The following is an 18,702-nucleotide window of genomic DNA, read 5'->3' as shown; positions in this document are numbered from 1 at the left end:
GTCCAGCCCAGGAAAGGTTGGCTTTTCACATTACGCGCGCGTCTGCACATCCATCCGATGAGCGCACACAAAACAAGGCCGATGACCATGTGTCCCGGCCAACCCACCACGTTGCCTGAGGGAGACCGGACGCTACGGCTTTGGCACATAGGTCCCTGTCGCTAAAAAGTGCCGACTTCCCCAGAGGTGAACCCGTCTAGCTTCAATACAACCCAACGGCTCTGCCGTCCTTCAGTGCCCCCAAAGCCCCGCCCCGTGCGGCCGGTCCGGACTGGCGCACATGTTCCCCCGGAATTCACGTCCCTCTCAGCAGGAGATCGCCTGCGCCGACGGCCCACATTACATCACACCTTGCAGACCACATGCTCGCACCAATTGGGCACGGAGTGTCTCCTTCCGCCGGATATCTCTAGCGACGAGCCGAATCGCGAATCCGACAACCCCAGCTGACTGAGGCTCGCCAGCTGTTGGTTACCGAAGCCGTGGTTCTTTTGTTTCGTATTGTTTGGTTTCGACCTGCTCAGAACAAGAAGCGTCTTGTCGAAATGCTTGAAGAGAGCAACTTGGTGCACTTTAAGAAAACCTCTAGCGTGTTCATCCCTCAGCAACTTTGGCGACGGTTCGCTGTTTGCCCTCAAAAATAGATCAGCTATCGGAAGCGGTTCGCGATCCGAATAGCCGGAATACTCTCTGCATGCACCCCAACAAGTCTTGGGCCAAAGTGACGGATTTCCCGCTCATCTCGGTCCTTATTATGCCGTCCCGGATCTCCAGTCGATATCGCAATGAGGGGCCAACATCAACTAGGCATAGCTGCAGGCCGCGCATTCATATAAGAAGTGTCAATTGCGCTCATCATGGCCTTTGCGTTGATTGAGGCAGCTGATACTCGTTCTACAACTCCAGTCGATTGACTGAGAGGCACCTGTGGCTATGATGTTCGTTCCATCACTAGCGACACTCATGCTTTGCGCATCTGCCGTGACAGCAACTATCCTTGAGAATGGCCGTCCAAGAATCACTGATTTCCCGGATACCAAAGTGAACTTAGCAGACGGCCAGTATGAGACTTACAATGCCGACGCGGAAGAAATCTCCTACAAGGGCCGTTGGGACTCCAAGATGATATCTTGGTGGGCGTGAGCCTGCTCTCCCCAAAGTACAGAAACTCTTGAGTATCTAATATGTCGCAGCGGTCCAGGCATCAAGTTTGGCTTCACAGGTCAGAGCGTCGCTGTCACTTTCGGCAACGAGACGATCAACAGCACTCTGGTTGCCTACAGAATTGCTGGGTTAGACTGGATGCACACCAATGTCACGGCGGACGCCACGCATCTTTTTGTGAGCCCCGAGACGCCGGGAGTTGAACTCACAGGTCCCATCAGCCCCGTTACTTTCGAGATGAGAGTGACAAACTGGGCATATGGAGTACAGATTGACAAGGTTCATGTGGCTGCCGGCGAGAAGCTTGTCAAGATTCCAGACTACCCACGTCGGGTCGAATTCATTGGCGACAGTCTATCGGCAGGCATGTACAACACGTATGAAGCTCTGGCGGGCTTTGCGTATGGCGTCGGTGCAGGTCTCGGAAACACTGAGTACTCAATCACAGCGTATCCAGGCATCTGTGTGTCTGATCAAGATTGCTGGGGAAATCCTCGAGGGCAGTCCCATCAATGGTTCTACACATCTGACACTGGTGGGAGGGCAGCCGAGGTATGGGGAGGTATGTGTTATGCCTTTACGCCTGGGCATCAAATAGCCTTTGCCGCCTCGAGTCCGAGATTCTCTCCCGATTCTCAACTTGGGTTATTGTCAAGAATCACACAACTGACCAAGACGAATGTAGACAACCCTGAGCCTTGGGACTTTTCCAGGAACCCAGCTGCAGATCTCGTCGTCATCAACCTTGGAACCAACGATGCCAACGCCGCGAACAATGTCACCAAGTCTACCTACGTGGAGAGTTATAAAAAACTCATCCAGGGCGTTCATGGGAAGTGGCCCGAAGCACAGGTCATCATCATGGTGTGAACAAGTCTCACCTCAATATGGCCCTCAAGCTGACTTGGCCAGCAAATGTGGCAAGGCTTTTTCCAAGATGGAAATACCTACGGCCAAAACACGGATCTGAGAGACGAAGTGTACAGCGTGTATGAGTACTTCAACACGGAGGAATATCTCAGTGACCCGATCACTTGGGATGCCATCACCAATACGACATCTACCACAGGCAAACCAGCCAAGCCATTTGCGCACTTCTTCAACACAACCGGCATCTTGCAGCACAACGATATCGCGCCACAGTGGCACCCCACGGATGTCGGGCAGATCAAGGTTGCCAGCCACCTCATCCAGTACATCACTTTGAAGCTTGGTTGGCCACTCTACGCTACCGGACCTGAGTAAGTTTTCCTTGCTAAGATTCTGTTTAAGCTCGTTCCATCCTGCGATATGCTGGCTTCATCTGCACATCAAGCCGAGAAGGTTTGGCTGGATCACCATAGCACGCGTACACTGACCCATATGCAGGGTTTATCATGAGACTCTGTACTGGAACGATCAGTCTAGCTATTGAGACGCCCCTCGGGAAGAGATGCTGTACAAGATATGACTTGAGAGATACTTCGTCGGAGCACAGGCAGTCCAGGGCGTCAAGACAGCCTTGTCAAGAAACGCCATCTGTCACTATAGTCTATATGTCGCCAAGATATATACACAAGCAACCTACAGAGTTGAAACGCCGCCACCGTGGAGGCGACGAGTCGAAACAAGTCGGCCCGCCCGTCAAGTGATGACAGTCGTTGACATTGAAAGAAGATTAACAAGCCAAGCTTTGAGCCTCAACAGATCCTTCATGCCAGCAGGGGCTTCTTCCCGGCGATGTCTCATTCTTTCGTCAGACAAGATGCTATTCTTGCGCCCGGACGAGCCAGCCTCCGACCTTTGTCCCCCGCATCGGGAACCCACACGGGGCTGACAGGTGTCTGGCGCGCTCTTCGTTCCAGGTGGTTCATGGTTCAGGGACAAGCATCACGGAGCCACACGGGGGTCGAGAGTATCATGCGTCTTGTGCCAGAAAACGCTACCTCGACATGCTTGGCCATCCCACATTCCTTTCGGATGAGTGGCAGAGTGCATGAGGCTCGGCTGTCAGATCGAGGCAGGCTGAATAACTTGAGACCAAAACGACCTAAGCGATGCCTAGAAATTCCCCGGCGAAGATGAGATGCCACGCGTTCAACCCGCCTGACAGTGGCAACGGCATAGCCTGTGTCAAGTTTGACGTAGAAAACAGAATACAGACGAAACTTGACGCCTTGATGGCAGGTGGTGACAAGGCGAACGGCGGGGATCGCGGGAGGCTGAAAATTAGGACAGAGTCTGTTGAACGGAACTGTCGCTACCGGACTCCCTCTCCATCCTTCACGAGACAAGCCCCCGTCTGTTGCTTTGCTCCACGGGTTGCTCCACGGCCTTGGGATACTTTGTTTCTCACCGCCATCCTCGATGATTTACCGGCACTGCGTAATATGTCGGATCATTGCGAATAAAGGCCTGTTGCTTCCGGTTTAGGGTTCGGGGGATTTGCACACTCTATCGACGATCTTTCATCCAGCAGATTCTCGAAACACGTTACCAAACCGAGAATCCCCGGTATTCAGGGTATTATTGCCTCCCATATTCCCCTGTTTTCCTTCACGGAATGCGTTCTTCCCGTAACCCCTACATGTGAAGGCAGGCCATTGGAAGCGGAGTTATCATGGACTTCCAGCCACTCCCCCCTCTGAGGATATTCATGACCAGGGCCGCCTCCACCAAAAAGACGGTCTGGCAGCACCCATGCTCGCTCGGAGTCGGCATGGAAACGTAATGGGATTCCCCGGCTTTGCGGTAAAATACAATTTGGCAAGGGGCACAAGTTGGGACGAAAGGGGTGGCCCATACGCCATGCACAATGAGACGGACTGTGCATGCGTGCGTCACACTCGATTCATGAGACGCCTTGCATCCAATACAGGCCACGCTGGAGAGGAAAGGGAAGTCAGCGCCGAAGTAGGAGCCAGGGCGGCATCTTCCGCCAACCGTTCACGTCGTCTCGTCGTCTCGTCGTCCTTGTCGTCCTTGTCGTCCTTGTCGTCCTTGTCGTCCTTGTCGTCCTTGTCGTCCTTGTCGTTCGTCGGCGCAGGGGTGCGAGCCTCCATCATCTTATCGACTGGACGTCCCCTTCACTGCCATTCGCCATTTCCTTTCCCCCCACAGATACACCCACCCGGCACTGCGTTAGCGTCCGGCGATCCACGAGCTAGACTTGGCCTCGTCCAAAGTTTCGTCGATCGGTTTCGCTGGTCGGCGGTTTTTAATTGCTGTGCTCGAGTCAAACATACTCGCTGCTTCTATAGCACGAGAATAAGAAAGCAATTACAAGGCGAAGCGCGAGCAAAATGCACCTAAAACTCAAAGTCAAGCTCGGTCGCTTTACAAAGCGGTTAGTCAAAGGCTACAGCCCAGGAGCTCCCAGTGATGGGTAGCACAAAGTTCGCCCCGGCGTCCGCGATCCCGCCTGTCAAGAGTTCAGAGAAGGGCTGCGTGCAGCAACCCAGTCCCAGCCACCTGAAACGGGAGGGTTGTCACAGACCTGGACGAGGGTCTCTCCGCCTCTACCAAACTTGACTGTCTCATTCATCCTCATTCGAACATCAAGAGGCTCTTTGCCATGCTTTCTGAGCTTGTTGACCCAGTCAAGGGCGTAGCCGCAACAGCCGTTCTCAATGCTGGCCCTGGCGGCGTGGTCCTGGGGGGTGCGGAGCACAGGCGGAGAAGGGAAACGCATTGCAGACAAGGCCACGGCAAGGCATGCCGTGGGAAAATAACGACGTCGGACCAGACTTTGAAGAAGAACTTCAGAGTTGATAGTTTCTTATTCCTCGACGATCAATGTCTCTCACCGCTCGGTTTCGCTATGCACTGTCGCATGGCTCAGAGAGCGCGGTGGCTTTTCTGAGGGAATTAAAGACAGCACGAAATGAGAGGACCAGCCGGCAGTTGGCTAGTCGCTGACAAGTGCGCTCTGGAAGCCCTGGCAGACTGAGAGCCCGGTGCGGTGGTTGTCTTGGAAGCCACGGCGCCGTGCAGCTGTCGAAGGGGTTGATCATGGTGATCAGTTGATCTAGGATCGTCCGGGGCATAAGGGGTGCAGATGGGATGTCAAGATTCCGGTGCAGGGGTTCAACAGTCGGGATGCGTGTCATCTTGTCCTCTTTTCGACGTCGTCTCCCCATTTTCTCTAGCGCATGGCGTTGCAGTTGGCGTTTAGTTGACATCGCAACGTTGGCGTCCGAGCGGTAGCAAAGGGAACGACCGTTTGTGTCGTCTGCCCCCGTTGTCCAACGCCGTCTGTGCCGTAACAGCATTGGAGCTAGAGCTCGCTTGGCGACACTCTCAAACGTTGACGTCTCTCATGATGCATAAGCGAGGCATCGGCTGGTCTTCGTCTCTTTTCATCTGACTGTTTCAGTCGTGTGGCTGGTGACAGGCGAGGGGGAGCAGAAAATCTGCGGACGACGACTGGCCGCTCCGTCTGAACCGCCCTCTTTCACGCTAAACACCTTAGCTGGCCTTATCAGCCCAGGCCTGACCGTTCTGCGGTACTGGGAGGCGGGAAAAAAGAGACGACCTGGACACACCTCGGTGTGGAGGACAGAGTTGATCAGATGAAAATCTTGAAACTTGCGTGTGGTGGTTTTGGCCATTTCTCCAACACTTTGCAATTTGTCCCCATCCACGCCGAGGGGGTGGGAAGCGGCAGGCGTGCGATTCGCAGACGACTCAACCTGGCCAATGGCCTGCTGGCTAAGACGAAGGAAGGCCGCTGCAGAAGCGGCAGAAGTGTTGATGGGCGGCATGAAGGATGGAAAGGGACTCCCAGTCGAAAGATGGCCCGGTCCAACGGGGGCCCGCACCGGCTGCTGGTCTTCATTACCATTGGAAAAGGACCGGCGCTAACGTTGGTTTTTAGTTCGACGGACTCTCCGTCGTGACGGCGCCGATGGGGCCGTAACACTCCCTTGGGATCGTGACAATCTTGCTAATCCCCTTTCTCCCCTCCCGCCACCGCGACGCTGGAAAGGCGGCACGGCGCACAACCCCTTCTTCTTCCCCAAAGCGACAAACTGCCGTGGTCGTGTAGCATTGTCGCACGTTACAAAGTCCGGAGAACGGACGCTACCAAGCAGGGAAAGGCTAGGAAAGATAACAGAGATCACCATCCACCCCTCGATATACAGCCAAGCACAGGTGCACCTCTTCTTTCTTGCACACCCTCACTCACCCCTCGGCTCCTCCAATGAATCGTCTGAGGTTCTGCAGTGCAGGGAACGCTGGGCTCTAAGGAGCAATTGCCAATGACGGTGAGTGTGGTCCTGAGTCGGCTCTGCAGGAACGTGACCAGCCTGACCAACAGCGAGACCCCCTGTTAGAGTTTGGCAAGGATTTTGCCTGCTTAAACTTTCTTACGGTCAACAAGAGACGGACCTCGTGCCGGGCGGATGGGATCCCCCTTCCATTGACTGGCACCTGTGCTTCAGCAATCTCGCTGACCCCTCGGTCCCTGCTGTAGCGAGGCTTATTCATCTTCAGCGGAGGCTGCGCTCATTGACACCTCTGCAACGGTGAGGATTCCAGCTACTACGTCAGGAACAATACCCGGGGGCGCACGCCTCAATAGTAGCGGTTTCTTAAGACCCTATAACCGCGTCTCCCATATCATAGTCCGACATGAACGACAAGCGCCCTCGTCAAAGAAACGCATAGATCGCTTCTTCGTTTTCGCACGAGCCCTCCCGGCGGTATCCAGAGGGTCTCTGCTCGGAGACGAGATTGTCAATATTCATGCTGAGTCTTTGAGGAGATTCGCTGATGACGCGATAAAGGGGATGCATCCGGACATCAGGCCATCTCAGCTCTTGGCCCGAGCCTTCCAACTTTCTAGTGTCGAATTATGTCCAGAAAGTCTGAGAAGACTAGCCAGCCTCGTCGAGCTACCATATAGTGCCGCCGTACACAGCGGACGGCGTCATTGGGAGGACGGGCTCGCGGGCTGGTGCCGGGCTGTGTCTACCTAGGCGTTCCCAAGAATCGGCAAAGACAGGCCACCGCTGCGCTCCTCCCGGCGCACGGATGGACAAGGGTCTTCCCTCCGCGGTGAGGATCGCACCGCAGGCTAGAAGGATTTTGGTCTGCGTCTAGCGTCGAGGATGGAAGGTCATTTGGGAGGGAAGCTACACTAGTCCTCATGCTAGACATGGGGCACAGCAAACTAGCTTCACACTTTCTCAAGGCACTTTGCTCTGTTCAATCTTCCAAGATTCGAGGGTCAGCAGAAGCAAGCATTGGTCGTAAAGACTCTGGCAAGCATTGCCCGGCGAGAGGAAGAGCGTTGAACAATAACAATCATCCACTTTGCCGGCGTCATCCGCCAATATGTCATCGTCAGCCCACCCCCATCTTTATTCAGAAACCAGCGAGATCCTTCTCACGCCGCCGCCGTTCCTGCGTCCAGCAAAGACCTTTCGTGCCTGGCGCCGCAGGCATCGAGCCTGTCTCGGCCTGCGAAATGGCGATCACCCCTATGCGGGTCGAGTCTTTGATCGGAGGGGCACTGGGTTCGGGCCTGAAGGGAATACCCAACGGGTAAATCAGGCACGAAGCAGGGAGCCGGGCTGCTCGACAAGTGTGTCGAAGTAATAGTAATAACAAAACGATCAAAATAATGTTAAATGTCAAGCAATCGTCGAAGCAGAAGCGCTACTATGCCGCTACGTCAAAAGACAAGTTGAGACCCGGCGCTTGGAAGCCCTTCATCTCGGGGGTCGCGCGTGAGATCCACCCCGTCCATAAGCCCCCCCGAGATTGCGCAGCCCGGCTCTCTCGGGTCTAGGCGGACAAGGTCTCCACGGCCCTGGGTAAACATCGGCGACCGCTGCACAAGTGGGAGATGGGCGAAAGAGAGACATGGACACACACGCCTTACCCAGTAGGTTCGCCAGCGAAGCAAAAGCTTGGTATTGCGAATGAATGCAGATTGATGAATTGAGGGTCCAAAACAGAGATCCATTCCATGCGGCAATCAGCTTTCCAATATGAATAACAACAACAAGTATGATTGCTCGCTAAAATATTGATGTGTTCAAACAGAGTTCATGACGGGCAGAAAATCACTGATCATTGTTTTTTGCTCGACAGAGTCATTCACGACATGCACCCTAGGGCAAATCATAAGACATAATGTTCTCCGAAGCCCCATGCCCTCCCCCGGCTCCGGGCGGATCATTATAGGAGAAGTCTTAATTCTTCTTTGATTGAGGTGAAAAGAGATTTAATAACCTGACGAAACGAAGGAGAAAAGGAGGGGCGCGCGCGGCAGGACGATGGATCGAAACTGACGAACAGGTATCATTAACGATGCTTTCTCGTGGCCTGCCCTACCTGGTCCGGCCTGTCCATATTGGCATCTTTGATATTGCATGTCAACGCCGAAGAGAGACTTTGACGTTGCAGGCCGAGTCAGGACGACACGAGAAGCTTAATGGCCGATTTCTGTTCCCCAACCACAACATCCCTTGGCAGGACTCAGCCCACGCTGCAACGGCTTTCGGGCGTGTCATCCTGTCCCCAATGTTACGCACTTAATTCCAATAGAACACGCTGCAGTGGTGAGCCCGGTGCAACGCTGGTAGGGGCAAACGTCAATTCGGCTCCGCCAAAGTACCGCGACCGGAGACTTCCCCCAACTCAGCCTCCAATGGCACTTTGGGTAACACAGACAGAGGAAGAGAAGGAGAACAACCTCTTTCCATGTTCCCGCTCCAAATGCCACCGTCGCGTTGGAAACCTTCCTGTACCTCTCTTTCGGTGAACGAACTTGAAAATGCTTGCTGCCTATCCTATCCACCAAACGCTTTTGCCCACCACCCCATCTCGTCTCCCAGTTTAGAGTTGAAGGTTTTGTTTCTCCCCCCTATTGACCTCACCCCGAATCGCACGCAGATCGGCGTGGCGGCATTCCTTGCCATTCAATTGCCAACCCCACACCTACTACCGCCCTTTTTGTACACTTTTCTTGGCATCTTCTTACTTACTGGTGCTGGCTGAGCCTGTCAGATGTTCAGCTTTTGCTCCCCAGCTGGTGGTCCTCTACTATACTTCCCAGTGACAATCGGAGAGGAGACACAAGGGGTGATGGGGACCAGCCAGTGAAGCCGTGGGCCGAGATGTACCTTTTCTTTCATTTCTTCCAGCCGCGTGACCAGTTGAACGAACTGCTGGGTTGGAGGGAGGGACTTGCTGCCGCCGTGCCCACACAACAACAAAGTCTCTCGCACAATCTCGGACTTTGCATGTATCAGTTGTCCCGCGGTAGCATCGGCGCTTAGCACTGCTACGGCGGTTATCCCAAGAGGAGACTACCGTCAACTTGGGTTTTCTTGGCTGAACGAGGCTGTGTACGCAGTATTCGTAGCCCAATTCGAAAGAAGGCAAGAGGCAAAAGGCATCCCCTTTTTTTTGCTGCTGATGCAAAGTTGGCCAAGGTAGCATCACTCCAGTTCCTAACCACACCCGTAACAGATCGCTGGTCGCGGCCAAGACTTTTCCCAGCGCGCACCTACCATAGTTACTCTCTGCCCAAACCCTGGGCCCGTCTGGTGTCTGATGCGAGTGAAAGAGTGTGTGGTGCGGCCTCGGGCGTGCTAGCCGACGCGAGACAGCAGACCATGAGCAGCAAGCAGCAGCAGCAGCAAATTTAGAGAAAGTAGGACACACGGACACACACAGATAGACAGAAGCTGGAAACATGAAGTCAAGAAAAGCCCACTCCGTGACGTGCACGAGACACATCAAGCCTTATTATACATGGCTGACAGAGCAGGTGGACAGCCAACCAGCGACAGAGCCGCAACGACAGTGCGTTCAATGCGTGGAGGGAAGTAGCAGTATCAGAATGATCAAGCTGAAGGGGAGTTTTTTCTGGTGGTCAACTTTGGGACGGGATAAGGATGGGATGTCAGGCAAGGGCCGGGACCGGGACCAGGACCGGGCTTGAGGGTCTCCAGTTCGTTTCATCGGCTGAAGAAGTAAGATGTGTGTGTGTGTGTGTGTGTCCCCCCAAAGTCAGTCACAGAGGAGCGATGAGGCGAAAGAGCGAGAGGCAAAATCGTAAAGAGCGACGACGGACACACAGACCGACAAACTTCAACCAATGCTGTTTGCTGAACTCCCCGCATGACTTTTTCAGCAACGGTGCAGCTGAACAGCTGGAAACTCTCAAGTCATGTTCCCCCCTCTTCTAACCTTTCTTTCGTCGGAAGAACGGGACAATCTTGAAAAGTATGGGATCATCGGCACGCGCCAGAGACCGGCCGAAACGGAAGAGGGGTGGTTGAAAGTCAAGTAGAAGAAAAGCAAGCAACAACTACCGAAGCAACTCTGTTCAGACGGTTACTTCTCGCTTTGACGGCACAACTGCCGCAACCGCAACAGCAACAACAGCAAGCAAGCAAGCAAGCAGCGACTACTTTCAAGGCTGGATGTTTTTTAAGCGTAAATTTTTGACTGTCTCATCCCAAGGCTGTGACACCCTTCTGCAGCGTCGATCATCTGCCCTTTCCTCCCCCAAAACGCCCGAACCCCGGCCCGTCCTACCCTGCTCTGCCGTGCTCATCAATTCCCCTCTTCAGTCTCGTCTCTGTTCGCACTTCTCTCCGCGGCATCACAAAAGACCACACCACACCACACCTCTTTTTTACTTTTGCTGCCACATCCGGAACAAACCTGGTAGGCAGGCCCAATTAGAGAAGAAGATCGCCGCGGAGAAAAGGGGTGGAACGGAGAAGGGCCGAGGAGTTCGACTCGGATATGCTCTTTTTCTTTTCCCTTTCTTCCCTTTCGAAATGTGTCAGCGAGCTGTCATCTCACGATGAAGCGATCGGCGCGGCTTCCGTCCGGTCTCATGCGTTAAACTCACTGGGTCTCAACCGAGTAAAACTGATGTTTCTTGTGATTACCAAATGTCTGTGTGTTCATTCGCTTGGGAAGAAGGAAGATGCGCGAGATGCTCGGATCAAGCCGGTTCTTCGGTCATTTGTTCGCCCTTCTGCTGTGTTGTGCTGTTCCTCCTGCTGGGGGTCAACAGGCACAGTTCGCCTCACTGCGACACAAGCCCACCTTAAGACAGAGGGGGAAAAAAAAAAACCGAACACCCACAACCCGCAAGCGCAACACGCGCCACAACACTTGAGACGAAGATGTGACCAGGTTACACAAGAGGAACACCCCCCATCCCCCATACCAAGCAAGAGCCCCAATTTTTACTTGTAGCGATGATGCAAGCTATCACAAGATTTGGGAACGGAACGATAATTGGTTTGACCACTTCTTGTCGATTCTGTGAGGATTCTTCTCCGTTCTATATACATTACCACATAATCGTACATAATTTTTGTACCAAAAAAGGACGAAGGTGTAATAAGGAAATAAGTGAAGTAAAAAAGACCACTCCAAAACACTGCCAAGGGGGAAATGTACCCGGACCTCGACTTGGTTTTGAACCACACGCACCACCACACTGAACTCTGTGAAAAGAAAAAAACTCCTGTAAATGCCAAGTTTTGTCATTGCCTGGCGGGACTTCATGTCCGCTGCCAGTTGTTTTGCCCCCCAGCCCCATGATTCACGCCTCTTTGCTCCAGTAAAACAAGTTTGTTCCCGAGTTAACACATGTCGATGAAGGAGAAGCCAAACCCCTCCCCTTCCGATATCATCCCAGTTAAGATTTCGTCGTCCCCCTCCTGTTGCGTACTCTTTCTTCCCAGAGAGGCAGACCGTCGAATTCGGGTCCGCCCCATCATTGTTGAAACGCCTTTTGATAGCACAAGGGCCTTCGTTGATGTTTTTGTTTTTTTGGTTGTGGTTTTTTTTGTGTTCCTCGTTGCTGATTATGTATTTTGTGTGTTGATGTTGATATTCCAAGGCGTGATTGTAAGTTGCGGTCGTGGTAGTCGTCTACCACGTGGTATCTTTCCCGATGAAACCGGACCCGGAAACCCCCCGGTTGCCCACCCCTCTTGTCCGACTCTTTGTGTGTGTGCCAACCCATGTTTGATTCTAGCCATCCCCTTTGGATAAACCCCGATTTGTCGTTGTTGGTCGTGATATAGAGAGAGTAATGGAAATGGAGCAAAGAACAATAAAAGTCCGTTATATAGATTGGATCAAGGCGGCTTGATCCAACAGATTACATTGATGAGCCGTTGCTGCCGCTCTCGAAGTTGTGGCAGCCGCGCTCGTGACGCTTCATGTTGCTGCGGACGCTGAAGGCCTTGCCGCAGCCGGCGTGCGGGCACTTGAAGGGCTTCTCGCCGGTGTGGGAGTGGCTGTGGATGCGGAGGGACGACGGGCGGGAGAAGGCCTTGTTGCAGGTCTGGCAGATGTAGCGGTCCTGGCTCTGGGGGAAGGACGCCGCGGAGGAGGGGGAGATGTAGTGGTGGTGCTGCCACGGGTTGGCGCCCGGGTTGGGACCCATGCCGACGGGGACGGCGGCCATGGGAGGGAACTGCTGGGGCAGAGGGCGCTGGTAGTAGAGGCCTTGGATCTGGGCCTGGGGAGGAGGCGTGGGCTGCATGGGAGGGTAGTAGGACGCCGCCATGGGGTTCTGGGCGGGCATGTAGGCGGGAGGGAAAGGTTGAGGCTGGGCGTAGGCGGCCTGGACGGGGACCCTCGAGACGACGGGAGCCATGGGGCGGTGGGCGTCGGCCTCGAGGGGAGGCGTCGACTCGTAGTAGTAGTTGCTCTGGGGCTGGGAAACGACGGAGAGCTGGCTGACGGATCTTGTCGAGGGCGAATTGTAGCCGTCGAAGGAGGCGTCAGAGCTCATGGGCGGCGTGGGAGGGAGACCTCGCATCGCGGAGCTGCCATAGTGAGAGGAGTTTGGTCTCGTCTCGGACTTTTGGGAGGAAGCTGTTCCGTGAGTCAGTTTGGGTGTTGCTGGGCTCGCTGGTCGTTGTCCTGTTCGCTCCGTACCTTGTTGGGGGATTTGAGGGTGAGTCTCGGATGTGGGAGAGCCCTGGTCCGCGAGGCCGAGCAGGTTCGAGATGGAGGGGAGAGAGCACTGCTTTGATGTCTCGTCCATGGGGGGCGAAGGAGGAGGTTGAGGCGGTTGGACGTAGCCGTAGTGTGCGCTTTGGTGAGCAGCGTACGGGTTCGATATTAAAGCGCTCGCCATTGTTGCTGATTAGAGGACTGAAAAAAGTCTTTTCTGACTTGATTTGCTGAGATTTGCTGGCGTGTAGTAGTTCCTTGCTTGGTCGTTTGTCTTGATGGTATTCGTCGGTTGGTGAATGACGAGAGGGCGATGGTTGTCGGCGTTGAATATTAAGAAACACAACAAGTATTAGGTGTAGAGTAGTGATTAGCCCAAGTGCCAGCTGGATACTAGAGATTGTTTTTGGTTCGGAGGATTCCAAGATTCCAGGACAGGAACTCGATGAGGGGAAGGGGAGGGTGGATAGTTTAAGTATGAAATGGCCAGGCCAAAGAAGCTTGTTGGTGGGTGGATGGAGTAGAGGTGGCAGATGGGGGAGGCAAGTATATCAGATCTCCCGAAGCAGAGTGGAATGGGTGATCAAGCGTAAATCCACACGATGATCCCTGGAGGATGGGATGCCACAATCGCCTGTCACAAATTGTGTGTGGGTCAGAGGCAGAGAGAGTGGGATAAGTCCTGGGACCGTTACGCCAGGCCTGGGACCAGACGAAAGGCATGGGTGTGTTGTAGTCGGTGGCAGCTAAGCAAGGGTCAGTCCAAGGTCCTCGTCCTGGGTCATCGACACGGTACGTACTCGTCGTACTGCGAGGTTGAATGACAAGGGGAGGGAAGACGGGGTCATCGGTACTAGGTAGACATGACTGGGGGACTCGACGAGGGAGGCAGGAGAAGAATGAGAGCGAGAGAGAACCTGAACCTGAACCTACCTCCTGGCTATAGCGTCTCCTGGATTATGGGATGACGGGGTTAAGGGTGGTCGCTTTGTGTTCTCTGACTTGGGATCCTCAGCAATGGTCGATGTTGTTGTTATTGATGATGGCGATGATCAAGATACTGCTCTGCTACTGCTCGGGCACAATACGCAGCAACGAGAACATCAGCAATGTCTTGTCTGCCTCTTCCCTGGGCAGAAAAGAGAGTGACTGTCGAGTGCCTGCTGGTTGGTGGTAATGGGTATCCGTGTTGCTGGCTTGTGGCAGCAGCCGGGATTGCGGGTGAGATCGAGGGAGACTGGCCCCCGTCTGGGATCAACGTCAATGGGATCGCTCGAGGTCAAACGGTCACTGGTTTATGCAACGGCAGGGTCTGTTGGTCCAGAAGACACCCCAGCCGTCTGCCACGGCACCCCTGCTGCTCGTCAGGGCCTCTCTCAGAACGAGGAGGCGTTCTCCTCCCACACGGGAATGTACTGAGAGAGTCCCCTACATGTCTTGGCCACACGCCCTCTTGCCCTTCTCTCTCACACACATCTTCATGCCACACCCTTGCCCACACCTCCCATGCTCCCCCCTCCCACGGCCGTGGTGCGTAAGGACGCTAACACGCCCAGAGCTAATCCGAATCCAGAGCTGTTATGCATGGCACCACTCGGGCCACCATTTCCCAATCTGGATCTCTGTCCCGTTCCGAGAACGGGGCAGACAGGGTTTAGTGTCCCCTGTCCTGTCACGAAGGCTTGTGTGTTTGGGACAGGGGCCCGAGGGGTCGGCATAGACAAGGTGCAAGGTTGTTCTCGTAGTCGCTCTCTCATCTTGCGTCTGGTGTTCGCGGACGGGGATGGCCAGCCGTGGGCACGCACCCACAGACTCTTCTTGCTGCTCCGCACACACGCACGCACTTGAGACGAGCAACGGGGGACTCTGGTACCTGACTGACGTCGGGGGGCGTGCGGCGTGTGAGGCCCCAAGAGCTTCATCGATACCCTGCCAGCCCTGTGCTGCGACCGGATTGTCGAGCTGATCTTATGCCGTTCGTCGCTTCTGCTTCGTGTGTGCAGATGCCAGAACGTCATCCCAAGGCTGCGAGAGGGGGCAACGGTGCCTCGACGTGCCGTGCTGGGTCCCATGTTCGGATGACTGGTGTCGTTGTTCCAGAATTCCTCCTGATCTGTGGGATGGAGCATGTTCATGATGCATGCTGTCAGATCCAAACTTGTCCTTCTTTCTCAACTTGCCGCCGATGCGAGATGATCCCAATCTTGTCTCAACTGGCATCTCCTGGCACACGATATGTTGTTTCTACGTTGATGTCCGCCGCTCATCCGGGGTGGAAGAGGTCAGTGCCGGAGCACCCACGGCAGCAAACCCCCATCTCCCCCCAACCCCCGATCATGGGACATTAACTGCAATAATGTTCCGGATTTGCTGCAGGGTTAGAAAGGAAAGGCAAGCAGGCAGGAGCGGCAGAGAGCATAATGATGTGTGCTCTTCTGTTTTGATTGTCGCCCATCTTGCTGCTCTTTTAGACAAGCTTAACGGCAAAGTCCATGAGGTGGAAACGGCACGTCTTGGCATCTCATGCCGGATGCTGGCGACGAGCCAACCCGAGGCGTTGACACTCGTGAGAGGCGCACTTTGCAACGGCAAGAGCCGGATTGCTCTGAACATGTCGTGTGTGCGTCGCAGCGTTCAGGCAACTACCGCTTGGCGAAGCCGAGAAAGACGTTGCGGCGGGATTCTGGCGTCCGCAGGTTCGTGTGTGAAGATCATCTCTTTGGGTTTTGAATGATTGACAGCGCTCGCCAGGCGTTCGGGTCGGGCAGCAGGCCGAAATGGACCATGGAGATTGTTGGGAACTTGAGTTCAGTCCAGTAGAGACGGGCCTCCCTCCGCCAAATGATCGCAATTACCAGGACAACTCGACGCATCCCAGATAGAGTTTGCGAGTACAGCCTGAAGTCCGGGCCTGACCCTCGGCCGGTGGCTTGAGAAGCATCCAGAAGCGCCCAGCGACGCTCTCCCGTAGTCGCCGCAAACTCGCAGAAGGCCGGCGCTCCCGCTAAGTCGGCGCCGTCAACATCGCTTGCAGCGGCGGCCGTGCGAAAGGGCCGCGCACGTCAGTTGCTGTCAGTGGCTCAATAAACTCCTTCATTGGTTGCCGTCGGTGTGCTCTGACATGTCGACATTCTTGTGACCCCGTCTATCTCCATCGGTGGTGGGCATCTTTGGGAGAGGATCGGACGGCGGCGGCGTCAAAGAGACGGCACGGCATCGATAGGGGAATTTGGGGCACACGGGGCGCCGAGAGACTGTTTCCTGAAGAGGGGGAAGACTCCATATTGGCATGGCATGAGGGGGTGCGAGAGATGTGTGCGAAGGGTGTGTGAAAGGGGGGGGGGCAGAGAAACAGACGGTCGGAAACAAAGGCTAATTTCAATATGATCTTCAGTTTAGCTCGGGCGCCAGGAAAGCCCCCCTCGCTTGCGCAGGGTGGCTTGAACCTTGCAAGGATGAGGGCAGGGCATGGGAGAGCATGGCCATGGGGAGGAGAGGAACCAAGTCTGGGTTCTGGCTCCGCGTCTCTGCTCTCCTTCTGCCGCTGATACTCGGATTCTTGTGTGTGTGTGTGTGTGAGTGAGTGAGTGATTCTTGCTCTGGGCTGGTGCTTGCTTTCCCAAAACAAATGATCCCCCGGGCCCCGACCACGATGTCTCGTCGTTCCCCTGTCCGCTGCAGGGTGCCTGTGCCTCTCTTTGGCTCTTACTGCCCCGGCGAAAGGGGTCCGTGATCGACCTTAGAGACGAGGGTCGGGGGCAAGATGGGAGGAAAGGGTTTTGGAATGGGAATGGGATGCACACGGAACGGCAACAGGATGCCAGGGAAGACTACTGGGTTGGAGAAAGGGCTGGGGGCTGCCCTTCTTCTGCGGGCCATGGCATGAACAAGACGTCGAGTTCCGAGAGTTTCTCAGGCACGATCGTGCATCAGAATGCGATCGGATGAAGCGTTGACTCGTCCGTTATTGCTGCTGAAGACCAAGTGACAGGCCCCGTCACGTCTTGTCCCGCCGATGTCGTCCCAAGTCTTTCCGCCCGTGACAGCTCCGGCTGCTCTGACGTTTTGTGACAACGTGTGGCTTATGGGAGCAAGAGTTGCCGATGTATGAACGCCGGTACAAGAGCAAGCAAGTTGATGCGTGTGGTTGTTTTTGTGTGCGGCCGCAGTGGCATGTTGTCTGTATCTGTGTCTGTGGCTGCGACTCGAATAGCGTTTTTTTGCATTCTTCTGCATTGGCATTCTGCACATCGCCATGTGCGTTACGATGTGACGGAAGAGCCTCTCTGAGACCTGACGACATCTTGGCGTGGCTCTTGGAGAATGAGGAACACGTACCCCCCAGAGGCTTATCACGCTTGCCAACCTCGGGGCGGACGGGGCGACGGGGAACGTTGAGACGAAGGGCAGACTTCAGACTTCGCTTGAGAGGATGGCTGGCGAAGGCGTCGTCTAGCGCCTCCGTGTCAAACTTCGCGAAATGTTTAGCGCCATAGCACGTGAAGAGCCAGAGACACTGCGAGACCTTGCTCAGTAAGAGAGAGACACTCCGCTGTTCTTGTGAGACTCCGTTAGAGCTAGCTAGCCGTGAAGAAGACTCTCCCTCCGCCCTCGGTGAACAAACTCAGTTACACCATCACCAAGCTTATTAAGAGACGGCGGGTGTGACGAGGCGAGGCGTTGCAAGGCAAGGCAAGGCGTGCGTGGCTTGACCTGAGCCGGGGGGCCGACCGGCCGTTGCTTGCTTCTTCCTCGCGCCGGCTGTGTGTTAACCATGTCCCGGACGAAGCCATCGCCTTCTCTGGCGATGGCTTCTTCTGCTAAGGGACCGCTATGCCGCGTGCTAGCACCGATCAAGTCGTTTATCCGCCGCGAACGACGCTAGACTCACACCAGAACCGCCATGGAATCCTCTAGTGGTTGCCAGTGCCTTACTAGACGCTGGCACTTGAACATTGCTGGGCCGTTGGCCGACATACTACTGCATAGTTAACTGTTTAACTTGCTCACTGTTCATATTCACCGAGACATACTTCATACTATGAAGTAGTATGTATACTCCATGATGCCTAACGGCTGGTCATCCCGCTTTGGCTTCTGTCGAGCGGGTGCCCCATGGGCTGTCTGTCTGGCTATCTGCTGTACCTAGTATCTGTCGTGATTGTCGTTGCCCTTCGTCGTGGGATGACCCCCCCAACCTCCATCTCCCATCGGTGTAACATCTCGTTCTCTCGCCAATCGGCAGCAGCTGGTGATCCCCACTATGGAGAGGATCGTGATGTGCGAGCACCAACAGCATCACCCTTCTCTTGGCTGTCCGTGTCGTTGGTTCGACGCTGGGGCTACGTAATCCGCCCAATTTCTTTGGCTGCGAGGCACTCACACACCCATCCATCTATCTCAAGAAGCACGGGAAATGAAGGGCCAGAAACAATAAACCTTCCCAAGTAGATGAAGTAGCTTCTGCCTGCGTAGTTCGTGAACCTGCAGCGGCTGCAGATCGCCGCCAGGCCGGCCATCCACGTCTATTTGACTTTGGCTAGGCTTTAATGAGCACCTGTCAACGACTCAGCACCCGCATGAAATCGGCGAACCTTGTTGAATCGT

The 18,702-nt window shown here is 54.8% G+C and overlaps 3 protein-coding genes across 3 annotated transcripts; 1 reads left to right on the top strand and 2 right to left on the bottom strand.

Annotated features, from left to right (window-relative positions):
* Positions 1-963: 963 nt before the first annotated feature.
* Positions 964-2,578, top strand: CGGC5_v010622 (uncharacterized protein; the record flags this gene model as incomplete). Its single annotated transcript, XM_032022761.2, has 5 exons — positions 964-1,139; positions 1,194-1,726; positions 1,850-2,028; positions 2,077-2,405; positions 2,533-2,578. The coding sequence occupies 5 exons, from the start codon at positions 964-966 to the stop codon at positions 2,576-2,578; spliced, it is 1,263 nt and encodes a 420-aa protein (XP_031880448.2).
* A 1,405-nt stretch (positions 2,579-3,983) lies between these two features.
* Positions 3,984-4,208, bottom strand: CGGC5_v010621 (uncharacterized protein; the record flags this gene model as incomplete). Its single annotated transcript, XM_032022762.1, has 1 exon — positions 3,984-4,208. The coding sequence occupies one exon, from the start codon at positions 4,206-4,208 to the stop codon at positions 3,984-3,986; it is 225 nt and encodes a 74-aa protein (XP_031880449.1).
* Positions 4,209-12,292: 8,084 nt separating this feature from the next.
* mtfA (C2H2 finger domain transcription factor mtfA) lies at positions 12,293-13,279 on the bottom strand (the record flags this gene model as incomplete). Its single annotated transcript, XM_032022764.1, has 2 exons — positions 12,293-13,014; positions 13,078-13,279. 2 exons carry the CDS (start codon positions 13,277-13,279, stop codon positions 12,293-12,295), a joined length of 924 nt encoding a protein of 307 aa, XP_031880451.1.
* Between the last annotated feature and the right edge of the window lie 5,423 nt (positions 13,280-18,702).

Source organism: Colletotrichum fructicola, assembly GCF_000319635.2.
Source record: "Colletotrichum fructicola Nara gc5 chromosome Unknown KSG_Nara_v1_contig06, whole genome shotgun sequence".
Classification (NCBI taxonomy): domain Eukaryota; kingdom Fungi; phylum Ascomycota; class Sordariomycetes; order Glomerellales; family Glomerellaceae; genus Colletotrichum; species Colletotrichum fructicola.
This window is presented reverse-complemented; position numbering and strand designations above follow the sequence as displayed.